Genomic DNA, 14,441 nt, shown 5'->3' with positions numbered 1-14,441 from the left:
CCATGAACAGAGTTTACTGTCAAAAGAAGCGAAGATTCATCATTCACACGAGAATTTCTAGTTGAAATTAAAATCTTCGCCGTACAAAGTTGGTTTTGTGTTTGATGCCATTTGGCGTTCGCAAAAGTATTGACAAATTTTCGAAATGCCCGGAACGGATAGCGCAAAACCAACGTTTAAAATAACGAATCCAAGCGACGGCCCAAAGTTGACAGCTGCACAAATTGCCTTTATGAAATTGACCGAAAAAGAGAATTTGAAGCGTTTACAAAAGCTTGAATTAATCCGCAAACGAAATTGGATCACCGGCTGGACGTTGGGTGCCTGTGTGCTTAGCATTTACGGTTATACAATTCTCACCGTCAAACAGGAGAGATTCTTGGATGATTTCAATGAACCAGAAAAAGTTGTGGTAGCGAAACCGGAATAAGCATTTTTGGTGGGTTTTCTTTTACATTTCTCATTCTGCCAATCATACTTTTCTAATGAATTCCATTTGTTTTTCAGTTTTTTTTTTAAATTTTCGCTAGATTTGAGTTTACCAAATAGAAAAAAAAATTGACTGAAAAAGAAGAATTTGCTGAGGATTATCTTGTATAATATCGTGGAAAAAATGGCATCAAGATTTGCACGATATAATGCGTTAATAATAAAACCGGGATCAGGTGCTCGATTACCGCCAATGCCAACACTTCGTGACATCATCAAAATATATAAACTAAAAGCATTGAAGCAGTTGTCACAAAATTTCCTAATGGATGAACGGTTGACGGCTCGAATTGTTCGAATGTGTGGTGAAGTGGCTAATCAGCATGTGCTTGAAGTTGGACCGGGTCCAGGCAGTATAACTCGATCAATATTGCGACGTGGACCCAAGCAGTTGGCTGTCGTTGAAAAAGATCGACGATTCATTCCAACAATGGAGCTGCTTGCGAATGCCGTTAAACCATCCGTTCAAATGGACATCTATCGTGATGACATCCTCAAATATCGCATTGAAAACACATTTCCGGAGGATATTCGATGCGATTGGAGTGGTACTAGGCCACCAGTACACATAATCGGTAATTTGCCATTTGCGATTTCAACGCGATTGCTGATTAATTGGTTAAAGGACATAAGTTTGCGGCAAGGGGCATGGATCTATGGTCGTACGACCATGGTGTTGACTTTTCAAAAGGAAGTGGGTGAACGGATAGTGGCTCCAATTTTGGATGATCAACGTTGTCGTTTATCGGTGATGTCACAAATTTGGACAAAACCAGAGCTACGTTTTATCATACCAGGAAAGGCATTTGTACCAAAACCAGATGTCGATGTGGCGGTCGTACGGCTCGAGCCGCTCAAAGAGCCATTAACCACATTGCCATTTGATTTGGTTGAGAAAATTATGCGCTATCTGTTTTCGATGCGTCAAAAGAAAATCCGTTTTGCCGTTAAAAATCTTTACCCAACCGAAATGTGTGATGAGCTGACCAATCGAACATTTGAACAAGCCGCCGTCAGTCCATTAGCTAAATGCTTCGAAATATCCAATGAGGAATGCTTACGCCTGGCCAATGCCTACAATGACATCATTACAGAATATCCAAACATTGCCAACTACAACTACCGAGCACCGCGTGTGAAACACTTTGACATCAGCACACTTCGGGATAGTGATATTTTTGATGACTTAAACGCTGATCCCATTAGCAATGATTCCGATGATTACACAAAATATTAACCAAAATGTAAAATATCTATCTACCGTCAGTACAGAAGACAACATTTATTTTTTAAACTGAAACTTCTGTTTTAGTCAATTTGGTAGGCTTGAATTTGTAGTTTAGAGATTTATTTGTAAACAATCAATGCTTAGTTTTAACAATGGAGAAAAAAAATGAATAAAATGATGAATAATCAACAATAAATATATCTGAATCTTCTATATATGTCAACAATGAGAATTAAGAGACTCCCCAGCGTTTCCATCAAGAGTGGCACCAATTTTCAAAGACCTAAGTTAAGAGGTTTTTTTGCACATTCAAATTCTCATTGCCCCATATCAATACTGTCTAAAGCCATGAATATCAAAGAATAACCCTATTTATCTACTTTTTAAACCTACGGATAATTTATCCAGACTTCTTCAGGATCAATAGACAAAACAAAGCACTTGAAAAACCCGAAAAAGTGGCCCAAGAAAAAGCATTCAACCAATTGAAATGCAGCATCCACTTATTAGATACAAAAATCAATCACTCAATTATTATTTCTGGTTATAAATAGCCTATTACGGTATCATTCGACCCTTGCAGTATTTTTCATTCGTTTTTTGTAGACGAACATAACTGAACTTAGCTTAAAAAATGTTCTTGGAGAGCGTTCTTAAAGATTGTTCTTGAAAATCGTTTATATCATCAGAATATTCGAAAAAAGGCATGCCTCATTGCTCGTTTAATAGATCAATGTTTCTATGGCAGCGTTTTCTTTTTAATTCTACAATGTGGACCGGAACGATACACATGTCTCCTTATTCATCAGATATTTTTTAATCAATTTTAAAGTTTCTGAAGTATTAAAAAGGAAAGTAGGGGAGAGTGGGGCAAACTCGGACACGGGGCAATTCCGGATACTGCGAATAAATTTATACTGGTTCAGTGTATCGAACCGTGGGAGGTCTCTATGAACGCGTCTTAATGAGATGCATTGACGACTTATGTCACCAAACGTATTTGACCAAGTCAGTATTGCATCATTGGTCGATAAGTGCAGATATGGTGTTTTTTTAGCGCCAATACTATTGCATATTTTCAAAAACCAAAAGTTCCATTTTGTAGCTAAAGGTTCAAGCTTCAAAATGGTATATAACATTTGGAAAAATAATAATGAATTCTAATGCACTAGTTTTGAATAGAGATCTGAAGTGTCCGGGATTGCCCCACTCTCCCCTAAGAGAAAACCGTTGCTTATGTGGTTTCACCAAGGAGATAAATATTAGACAATATGGTTGTTTTGAACTTTACACTACCAAATTAATCGTTAGTTCGATGATTTTTCTTGTTCCTGGAATATGGAAGTTTTCCATGTGTGGGAAAACGCATGGCCATCACCTTCACAAGATGTTGTGCATACTTTTAAAATTGTTACTAAATCAATTAGGTTTATCAAAGAGAAAGGGTTTTTTTCTTTTTCGATTGCCCATAAATAAAAGTGCAGCTCATTAAACCTAAATCATGGGCTTTTTTTGGACATCTCATGAGACGAGAGGTGATAACGATTTTTCGAGCTAGCAAAATATTTTAATGGCGTGAGTGTCTTCGGCGCGGGTGTAATCATGCAGTATTCATTCAGAGCTTGATGGAATTTATTTCGTCGCATGAATTTAAATTTTCGAGTATTGATCACCTCAATTGGTGTAGTCTGCAATTTAAGCGATTCAAACCCAAGTTATGGATTTCAAGCAATTCAAACCAAAATCTCAATTGCTCCACTCTGAAATACATTCTCCAAGAATTTTTCATTACTCTTATGCAACAAATCTAAGGTCTATTGTTCCAACGAATTGGCCGAAATTGTTTGAAAAAAATATATCATTGAATATATTCATGATAACTCACTGGGCACAAATGTCAAATGATACACAAAAATGTTGGTGTATAATATGCACCAGCATTTCGACACTTTTCAATATATGATATGTACCACTTTTGGTGCATAAATGGTGTACAAATTAGTGCATAGTATATACCAGTGGTGCCCAACATACACCAGTGATGTAAAGTGAAACAGTGAAAGGTTTTGATGCAAAATATAAGCAATTTTGCAATGATATTTTATTCAATGCTCCGAAAAAAAAAATCGGTATATGATATAAACTGGTGGTATAAAATTTTTCACAAGTTTGCACAAGAATTGTTGTGAAAAAAGTAGAAGTATTTAAAACAGAAATGATGGAAAATAATAAGAGATAAAATGGATTTCATGTGTGTACAATAGGGTGTTTTTCATAACCTGAAAAAGAAAAATGGTAGATTTTAAATTAAAGAGGAAAAAATTCTGTATCAATTAGTGGTGTTCACACAACGGAGCAATCGATATTCACACCTCCCGAAGCAAAAAGACTGCTTTTCCATTCAAATGTCTAAATAACTCTCGCTCCGAAGCGTTGAACAAATTCTACTTACCGTGATATGATGCATTGAACAAGTCATATCCAAAGAATGCGGCGACATTGTCAAACCGGAAAATGAACACGACTCATTCTGATCATCAAATAACGTCTATAAAACCACTCATGTACTGCGGTAAATAAAGTTAGACACCTTATAAACCTTAAAATAGCCCACTAAGTGCAAGGCTTGAGAACTCTAATAAACTGTTAGAAAATATTTGTTAAAAAAAAATTTAATGCTAAACGCTGGATTTTGATTTATGGATTGAGTGGAACGTCGTCGTCATCTGGTCGTCGCAGCAATGCTGGATGTATCGGAATGTCAAGCAGCGTGCAAAGACCTAAGTAAATAGAAAACAAGCACACAAATAACAATTAATTTAAGCGAAAATCAAATCGATTCCAATTTTCAAATGAAATAATAATAGATAATGAACCTTTGTACATGATCAGTTTGGCTGCTGATATGTCCCGATGCCAAAGTGATTTGAGCAACTTGCGTGATTGTGCAGCGTCTTCTGTTCCAGCGTTTTCAGCAGCATTTGGTTGCCAGGTTTTGAAGAAGCGTTGCTTCTTTGACACCAAACGTCCTGAATTTCGTTGGGTTAGAATGGCTGCAATAGCATCACCTTGGTCGCGCATTTCCTCCCATGTACGCATGATTTTCCGTTGCATTTGTAACACTCGTTTGCTCACGTTCGTATAGATGGTTCTCGGAAGTCCAACACGTTCATCTGGATGGCAATCGTTGCACTTCTTGTATCGTTTGCTCTTCGTCCATATCGGGAACCGTTTGAAGCATCGGGCACAATGTTGCGATGTCATGTATTCATCCACCAACCGAACGACACAATTGCCACGTCTTTTGAAGGCTGCAATCAGCTTGCGAACGCCTGGACACCGCACGTACTTTTTGATTCGGATCGGGCAATTTGGTGAAATTTCGGCTGATGTTGATGATAGCTGTCTTGAAATGTACCAGCTTACCGGCGATGAGATCAATTGCACGATGCCATTCAATGTGTTTTTCCAAACGTAAGCGTGCATGGTTTTTCTGACTGTATGCCGCGATACCATCTTGGGACATTCGCAGGCGATGTTCGATGTAATGGCGCCAAGAGATGTTCCGTGGCGATGGTGTCTGGCCAATCTCTGCGGCGATACGTTTGAAGTCCGCTTGTTCGTCATACGTGAAGACTCGTGTCATTCGTTCGGCTTTAATGTTGCGCGCATCTTGTTTCGATTTCAGATGGTATTGTTTGAACGAAATCTTCTCGTTGGTCTAAAAATAAAATGCAACAAAAGTGAATTAATACTTCTTCTTCTTCTTCCTTTTTTCGTTTTGTAAATACTTACCTCTTCGCCGGTCTTTAGATCGAGGCGGACCGACGCAATAAAGGTTCGCATGCCTGGATCAATTCCCAATGCATACGCGAATTCGCCTGCGAAATATTTTCGTTTGGTTTCGGCCTCATCTTCATCAGCAACAGTTTTGCTCTGTTTCGGCAATTTGAATAACACCGACGCTGACACACCATCTGATATTATCGAATCGCCGAATCCCTTCTTATTCTTGACTAACTTGATAATTTCATCCATGTTGAAAAACAAACGCCAGCCTCCTCTCTCCTTGAATTCAGTCTGTGAGATCCAGCGCTGTTGGTATTCGCCGTTTCGTAAGACTCGAGTGCCTTTTGTCCGCGGCATTGCCTTGATGCCACATAAAATATTGTGCAATGCATCCGTATCAATTTTCACGTGTCGGCGCTGGAATGTGCACTTCGGATTTACTGTGAAGGTGGTGATTTCAGGCGGCTCTGGGAATTCTGGCTGTTGCACATAGAGCGGATATTTTCGGAACAGATTCCAACTTTGGCGTAGATTGGCAAACGAGAGGTGAAAGTTATGAATATCACGCTGTATATTCATGAACATGCGCAATGCTTGGAACCAATTGAGTTCAACGAATTCTCTGATGTTGAATGGGTGTGGATCATCTGGTCTGTGAGGTGCTCCTATCCAATACATCTCCGCCAACAGTATTTCCAATTTCCGTATGGCATTCGCATTGCCACACGTTGAATCTCTCCTTTTGTATGTGTAGTTGATGGCATTTTTGATGTCGTCACCATCGAATAATTCGTCCAACTCGAGATCTCCACACAGACACATGTGGTTCAATTCGTAGCAACGCATTTTGAAGAACTTTCTCAAACGCTTTTCGCAATGCGTTTTGAGGTTGGTCTTGACGTTTGTGGCATATTGCTCGTACAGGTATTTGAATGTGTTGCCGAAAAATCTGTTCGTTGGCCACGGAAACCATTCGCCGAGAATTTTGATAACAATTTGCCGGAAACCTGGGACTATAAACATTCGATCATTGGTGTAATTTTGCCGGAGCACACCTTGGAAGCACATTTTGATGATTTCATCACCATTGCTGTTGAAAAAGTCGTTGTCGAAATCATCGACCGCCGTATTAACCTAACAAGAACAATGGTTTTTTTTGTTCAATTTGAATGAATCGAATCGGTTCAAGATGATCGTACAAAATGGCGAAAACAGTGAAAATATAAAAAAAAACTTACTAGATATAGAAAATAGAGCGATGCCAGAAGTGAGATTAGCGTTGCCATCATGCTCATTTCCCAAATCACTGTTGTCAAAATCAGCCGATACGGTTTCTGGATGATTGTTCGTAGAGCCAGTTTCACTGTTGTGAATCTCTCATCGCTTCCACCGCGAGATCCACGGGCTCCACGGGCCATGATGAATAGCTTTTAAACAAAAAAAAAATTGAACAAATTCATGAGAAATTGATTAGATGATTGAGATTCACAAAAAAGAGCAAATTTCATCATATTATATGTTCATTTTTTTAGGCAGGTCGTAATTTGTTCGACATTTAAACAATTGGATTGATTGTTTTCGGAACACAAATCGCAAGCACGGTAAAATGTTAGCCACTTTGTGTACAATCACCACCAAACGAAAAATCAAAATGAGGAAAACTAATTCGATATCATGTATTTTCTACCTAAAAACACTAACTAAATTACTTAATTTGAACAAAAAACGAATAAAACAATCACTGTAAATCGAACAATATTCACAACAATCAACTTGCCTTTTCAAATGCTCAGATCGATATGAATCAACCGGCCCCCGTTTGACAGCTGAATATGGTTTTGACATAAATACCGTACCGCAACAACTCTACTCATTTCGTGATGAAATTCATGTTTAATCGGTTCCGATATAGAAACTCAATACATGCTCGGATAACGGGATCAAATAAACAAACGCAACAAACATAACAAATGAGTCTGTTGTGTTGTGTTGCGTTGTATGCGATGAAAGAGAAGTTCGTGCCAAAATCACGCTCCTAATGTGAAACACATACACAAATCGAAGTTCTTGTTAGAAGTTTGTTTATACGGTTCGTTCGGCACATAGTAGTTGGAATGGTTGTCATTTCAAATGTTTGAATTTGGCAGATGCTGGGTAGCGTTCCGAAAACATTAGACAATTCAAATTAGACAGTTCTTTTTGCTTCGGGAAGTGTGTATATCATTCGTTATAATAAATGTTTGCATTGAGAACTCGTCTCTGGCAGTGAGATTGAATCGAAAAAATGGAAAATATCAGATTAGTTTCAGCGAATAGTGATATAACCTCAAAATTCTATGATTTTCTGTTTTGATCTCGGGAAGTGGCATCTTTGATTATTTTAAAGTAAAAATACATGCAATCGATTCAGAATTGTTCACTCTTTCAATCCAGAACTACCATTTCTTGATTATTTGATGGCAAAAACACCCTAGTGTACAAGAGCAAAAGCATGAACAAATGAATGATTTGGAGCGAAAATGTAATACAGAAAAGTTGAGCGGAAAAATGTCAAATGAAAAGGGATAGCTATATAGTTCACTATAGTTTACTATACAGTTTATTATATAGCTATCCCTTTTCCGCTCATTCATCATCGACATTTTTCCGCTCAACTTTTCTGCGTTACATTTTCGCTCCAAACCATTCAAATTATGTTTTGTCGAACGAATTTCAATTTTACCCCCTCAAAAAATTACGCGCCGTGAAGATAAAGCATATTATTTATAATTTTGAAAAAATAGGGGGAGGTGGGATAATTCGGAACGTGGGGAAATTCGAAACACCGCCAAATTTTGCCGCAAATGAATAGTTTGAGACATGTGAACAACTGTCATGCAAATTTAATATTGAGAATGCCTTTCTGCATTGATTTCATAACATTTTTCGAAGAATCAACTCTGATGAATATGTTTATAATTATCGTATATATTCGGTGGATTGAAAAGTCGGGTACTTTTTGAATGAAATCAATCAATGCAAAATTTCATTTCTATTCTCAATATAGGCTCCTTTTAGCTCGCCCAACGATCTTCCAACATTTGGATGTCCTTCAAAAAGTACGATTTCTCTTTCAGCCCAAGGTACAGAGTTTGACTCAGGCGACAGATATATGCTTTAGCATAGAAAAAATATCCGCATATTTTTTGGTTTGTCCACTCTCAGCATATAACGGCACCCAGCTTCATCGAGTATCAGCACGCACACTGAACGTAGTAATATAGATTATAGAACGGTTTGTTTACAAAGGAAAAAAATTGTTTATAAACAAAATCTTCCAGAGTTGTACAGCGGAATGTATTTAAACGGCAGCAATGCTGTCCTATGTTAAGGTTTTGCGCTGTATAGTTCTGGTAGATTTTGTTTATAAACAATTTTTTTCTTCGTAAACAAACCGTCCTATACTACCACGTTCAGTGTGCATGCTGATACTCGATGAAGCTGGGTGCCGTTACATACTGAGAGTGGACAAACCAAAAAATATGCGGATATTTTTTCTATGCTAAAGCATATATCTGTCGCCTGAGTCAAACTCTGCCAAGGTATTCTAAATTTCTCCATTTTACTCCCAATCATAGCAAACGCTCGCGTCCTTAGACCTTACAATTAAGTTTAGATGACTTGTGAGTTAAGAGTGAGACAATGCCTAAAAAATGCAGTATGCAATGCGGCAATTTATAGCTTTAATCAATGGATTTTACCACCATAAAACCAATATGTGAACTGAATGAAAATCGTGGTTAAAATGTGTATTTTCTTCTTTGAACTTTTACCCATTTGACTATGATTTTCTATTCCGATCAATCTGAAAATGACAAGATATGTTCTCCTAATATCACTTTTAACCCATTTTCTACCAGCGTTCGATTTTTCGAACAAAGGCCTACCCTATTCATATCTCAACCTAGAGATAGGCAAAAATACTAAGGGCTTCTATGTCGGTTTGGCATTCGAATTTTCATTCACAAATTCGCGTTCAGTGCCATGCATTCGCAACGCTGCCATATGATTTTTATGTAAACATTCGCACTCGCATTCGTATAGCAGTCGTATTTCGCTGTTCTCGAACATTCTCACGAATACGAGTGCGTGTGTTTACATAGAAATCATACGGCAGCGTTGCGAATGCATGCACACGAATGAACGAATGAATTATGTAGTCACAAGTTCGCTGTCATAGCCGCATTCGTCGCATTCGCAAACATTCGAATTTTTGTTCTGTAATGCGAATGCATTCGCAGCATTCGCGAGAGATAAATCCCCTTAGCAAAAATAACATACATATACTCAAAAAGCAAGGGTTGAATATTATTCTTAAAAAGGTGTAGCCTATGTTCAGGAGGTACTTAAGGAAGCCCAGGGTGGATTTGGAGATAATAAAGAATCCCGGACTAATGACCAATGTTCGAAAAATCGAACAAAAATTTTCCGGGGCGTTTCTGGAAAACTACAAGACGAATTTTCCATCTGACATTTTTTTTCATTTCTTCATGTCAAAATAACTCTAAATAGGCTTATAGTTATTATTCTTAAATGAAGCATAACGGTTTTTGATTGATCAGTTTGTGAGCCTACAAAAATATGATTTTCCAGAAAATCCATTTTCCGGAAAAACTGCAAACACAATTTTTCCATATGACAGTTTTTTCTGGGCTTCCAGGTGAAAATTATGCTAGATAGACTATTGGTTACTTATTTCGAACCCACTTTTGCACCTTGGTAGAAAATGGATTAATATTTCTGTATAGTTATGCCCATTAATATTTTCATATCCCAAATGGTCATTGTCCAAATCTTCTGAGTCGTTTTTCGATTTGGTGGCCTTACAGCATTTGAACAATGTCTACTCACGGTTTTGACTATATTATGGGTTTAAAATACATCAAGTTCTATATGTAGTCGCAAAAAGTACAGATAAATCCCGTGTATCATCTCCACTTGTATTGTTTTTTACATTGAAGGGCGTTGCACGCACCTTAACATTCACAATACAAACTCAATGCGAGTGGACACGCCTTATGAAAAATGGCACAGATTGCTAGTGCTAAGGTTTATCTGTACTTTGTTTATTTTTTGCGTATATTGCTCCAAATATCACCACGAATTTTGAACTTTTTGTACTTCATTCCTTATTCCTTTTTTCGTTTGACTTTTCCGTATGTGAATGTGGATACATATTTGCAACTATTATTTCGTTTAGTAGGCCCATGGTTTTAGCAATCTTGCGCACTATCACATTAGGATCATATGATATCATGTCATTGATTTATTTGATGATTTCTTGGACAAGGTCGATTTTTTAGCACTTCGGAGGTTTATCGATGAAATTGCTCGTAGGACTATGTTTAAATTGAATTTTTCTACATTAATTAATTTTTCCCTATAACATTGTTTTCGATTGTTCAGAGACACCAAAAACTAAATCCAATTTGAATTTGATGCACCTATCTGTTTTGATTTAAAAGCGCAGGTGCGTAATCAAGAAAAAAAAATTAATTTTTCCCTATTAAAAAAATTTCCGGAGGCTTGTTACTACCAGGAGCTATAACTTGCGAACTAATGATCGGATTTGGCTCAAATTTTGACAGCTGTCCCATAAAGGATGGTGCTTGTCAAAAAACATATGGATTTGAAATTCGTATCGCCCTTTCATAGAAAAAGTACCTGACTCTAGGGGGTAGACACGAAATAATACAAGAAGAAAACTAGCAAAAATTGAGAATACTAGAAGTTAGTAGAAGAATATTTGTGAAAAAATTGAGTGATGCCTCTTCCATAAGAATAGCATTGCCAGTGGTTTTTATATGGACAAATTCTTCCATTTAAAATATACTGCCAATGCTTTGCTTATGGAGTTCAAATGTTTTGTTTACAAAAAGTACCGTTAATCCTTCAATAGGAAATGCATTGGAAATACTATACTTATGGAAGAAGCAATGGTAGATACTAGCAATTCTAGCAGAATATTTGCGTTTCTGCTTGTATACTAGAAAAACTAGACGAAACTAAACGCATATTTGAATCGATTTGAACAAACTAGCTATACTAGAAATTGGTGTCTAACCCCTAGACCTGACTTATCAATCCACCTAGTGCCATTAATATTTCGACTCACAAAAGGAATTTTGCATAAAAATTCATTGAGTGACTGAAACACGATTATGTTGTAAACCTAAGTGAGTGGGAAATTTCGGAACGCCCTATATACGAAAAATTGATCAAGTGATTTTTAATACTTTTCAAGCTGATATCGCTTTTTTATGCATATTTATTATATTTCATGCAAAATTTCAACAAATTACTCATTGCAATTTATGTGATCGAGCTGTCTACTTGAAATGCACCAAAATGATTGGTAGCTATTTCACAGGCAACAATTACAAATCCGACAATCGCTATTTTTGAACTTTTTCCCCATTAAAATTAATTCTTCTGTCATTTCCTAGTTCCCCATAAACGTTTTGCATCAAAATTGTTCAAGTTTTCTATCCATTTATGAAGTGTTCCGAATTTCCCCACCATTTTTGAAAGTCGCAAAATCAAGAGTTTTCTGCTAAAAGCTAAGTACACAGTTCCTCGTGAAATGAAAAAATTTCTCCGGTGAAATTTTCACAGGTGATATTTGTATGGTGTTTTTTATTTTTGAATTGCAAGCATAATGATTTTTGATGTATAAAACAGCTAACTCAATCCAATATCAACACGACACATGAACAAATTTTTTCATGAAGAATTTCAAAATACATTAAAGAATAAATTCAAAATTCAATCATGTGTTGTGTTGATATTGGAATGAGTTAGCTGTTTTATACATCAAAAATCATTATGCTTGCAATTCGAAAATAAAAAACAACAATACAAATAACACCTGTGAAAATTTCACCGGAGAATTTTTTTCATTTCATGAGGAACTGTGTACTTAGCTAAAAGGGTAAATTTTTTCGACCGATTCGAATTCAACAAGCGACAAGGTCCAAAATTTAGGTTTTTACATTTACTGAGTCGTACCACTTTAGAATTTGGAAAAATGTTATTAAATTATTTCGATGTGTGTTCCGAATTTCCACACCTCCCCCTACTATTTTTTCTATTTTCAAATCAAAGCAAAATATCAAAAATAATGTCTTAAAATGAACCAGGACATGAAAAATAGTGGAAAAAATATATCATGAAATAATGGTTTCACCTGGAAATAATGCTGAAAATATCAATATTTGTTCTTGCCACTGTTAGTCATTTGCGATGGCGTCAACCATACCTTCTTATGAGAAAATATGAATGGCGAATTGTTCATTCCATCAATCCGATAAAATTTTTGTTTCTCTTAAAATTTTTGTTTCTTACACTTCAATCAAATTCGTTCGAACGAAAATCTATAAATACACATTAATCCGATCGTTACAGACAACCTTTCGTTGCAATTCGCAGGATTAAAATGTGAAATTGACTCTCTTTACCTCTCAGTGGATGCCTATTGAGACGATTTTCGTATTGGCTACTGTTTATTTGTATCATTATAATTCTGTTTTGCCATAGTCGCCGTCATCAATCTGATGTAAATTGCAATCGATTGCGTTAAACGTTCCTTATGTCGCGTCACATACATAAATTCATGTAACTGACTGGAATCTAGGTGTTTTTCCACTGAATGTGAATTAGCTGTAAAAGTTTTTAGCGAATGCCATTTAAATTTGATTGAGATGATTGAGGAAAAGTGTGAAAATAGCTCCTGCTGACGTAAATTCTTTGGGACCGTTTTCGATTTTAAAAAAAATGTGGTGACTGATGCATTTTTCAAAAAATGTTATCAAGGTAAGTTTGTTAGACACACCTTCAGAAGCACATCATAATCATAGTCATAGTCATAGTCATAGTCATAGTCATAGTCATAGTCATATTCAAATGAAAATAACGTAATTAGAAATTAGAAGTCTCAGGTTTCAGCAAACATCCGTTCAGTGTACAACGAAATCATACATAGGAAAGTTTCATTCGCGATAATGTGATAAAAAGGTCAATTTTTGCTACTGTGCCACACAAACGCAATCGACGAAAGTATGCGAAAATGCAACGGTACGATTGTAAATCGGTTGGTTTCAAATGAACATGATAATAATCATACGAGTTCATTACGTACTTTCCAATACAAACCATCAATTGATAGAGATAGCAGCTATGTCTCCTCTCAATAATTTCTGATATGTTGCAGTGAGCATGAAATCAGTTCAATATGCTGAATTTTCAATAGCAAAAAATTGTAATAATATGTTAACTCATAGTTCATAATTGTCCAGAAAATAATTAACGAGTCAATAGCATATGCAAGAGACATATTTTTCCAGACAAGTCTGGCGGATGATAAGAAATGGCATTAAAATCCGTTACAAGCGGGTTTTACTGTCGTAACTAAAAATAATAGTTGATAATCAGTGTTTGAAACATTCTTTAGACGAACGAGACTGTGATTGTACGACAAAATATTTGTTGTTGTGAAAAAAATGGATTTAATCACGTGTTTGGTTCAAAGACACGTCGGTTTTTTGTTCACTTAAATATGAACTGATCGCAAAATATTTGTGCAAAAATGATTACAATTTGTTTAATGAGATTAGAAATCGCGTGAAATTAAAGTGTGGAGAGGGAACATGGCGCTGATTCCGAAGTGAGATTTCTGACGCTTTGACAGAGTTTTAGCCCAATTTACACCAAACTCGTGCCATCATTTTAATGACTGTCATTTTCGTACCACGTAGAACAACCATAAATAGAGAGCAGATTGTGTAATATCACGAAAAACTCCCGAATATGCGAATATGGTCGATTTTTTTCTATTTAAAATTTTTGGTAATTTTACACGCATGCAAATACAATTATTGTCCTCATGTTGCGCCTAATT

The 14,441-nt window shown here is 36.4% G+C and overlaps 3 protein-coding genes across 3 annotated transcripts; 2 read left to right on the top strand and 1 right to left on the bottom strand.

The window, feature by feature from the left end:
- The first annotated feature begins 145 nt into the window (after positions 1 to 145).
- Positions 146 to 430, top strand: LOC129574014 (cytochrome c oxidase assembly factor 3, mitochondrial). Its single transcript, XM_055455281.1, has one exon. It carries the CDS (start codon positions 146 to 148, stop codon positions 428 to 430), a length of 285 nt encoding a protein of 94 aa, XP_055311256.1.
- Positions 431 to 613: 183 nt separating this feature from the next.
- On the top strand, positions 614 to 1,913 carry LOC129573994 (dimethyladenosine transferase 1, mitochondrial). The gene has a single exon (XM_055455248.1). It carries the CDS (start codon positions 614 to 616, stop codon positions 1,724 to 1,726), a length of 1,113 nt encoding a protein of 370 aa, XP_055311223.1. The 3' UTR covers positions 1,727 to 1,913.
- Positions 1,914 to 4,169: 2,256 nt separating this feature from the next.
- On the bottom strand, positions 4,170 to 7,438 carry LOC129573980 (uncharacterized). The gene is made up of 4 exons (XM_055455220.1): positions 6,745 to 7,438; positions 5,513 to 6,640; positions 4,594 to 5,438; positions 4,170 to 4,497 (listed from the first exon to the last, which is right to left on the bottom strand). Exons 1-3 carry the CDS (start codon positions 6,922 to 6,924, stop codon positions 4,986 to 4,988), a joined length of 1,761 nt encoding a protein of 586 aa, XP_055311195.1. The 5' UTR covers positions 6,925 to 7,438; the 3' UTR covers positions 4,170 to 4,497; positions 4,594 to 4,985.
- Positions 7,439 to 14,441: the final 7,003 nt, after the last annotated feature.

This window comes from Sitodiplosis mosellana, unplaced genomic scaffold (assembly GCF_009176505.1).
Source record: "Sitodiplosis mosellana isolate CC-2019 unplaced genomic scaffold, AAFC_SMos_1.0 Smas_scaffold_6150, whole genome shotgun sequence".
Taxonomy (NCBI): Eukaryota; Metazoa; Arthropoda; class Insecta; order Diptera; family Cecidomyiidae; genus Sitodiplosis; species Sitodiplosis mosellana.
The sequence above is the reverse complement of the archived record's forward strand: the minus strand, read 5'-3'. Positions and strand labels throughout refer to the sequence as shown.

Bases quoted from the DNA above. Each gene is read 5' to 3' on its own strand.
- LOC129573994 (XM_055455248.1), top strand. From the start codon at position 614: ATGGCATCAAGATTTGCACGATATAATGCGTTAATAATAAAACCGGGA.
- LOC129573980 (XM_055455220.1), bottom strand. From the start codon at position 6,924: ATGGCCCGTGGAGCCCGTGGATCTCGCGGTGGAAGCGATGAGAGATTC. The intron at 6,641-6,744 runs GTAAGTTTTTTT...TGTTCTTGTTAG, and splicing joins CGCTCTATTTTCTATATCTA to GTTAATACGGCGGTCGATGA. The intron at 5,439-5,512 runs GTAAGTATTTAC...TTTTATTTTTAG, and splicing joins ATCTAAAGACCGGCGAAGAG to ACCAACGAGAAGATTTCGTT.
- LOC129574014 (XM_055455281.1), top strand. From the start codon at position 146: ATGCCCGGAACGGATAGCGCAAAACCAACGTTTAAAATAACGAATCCA.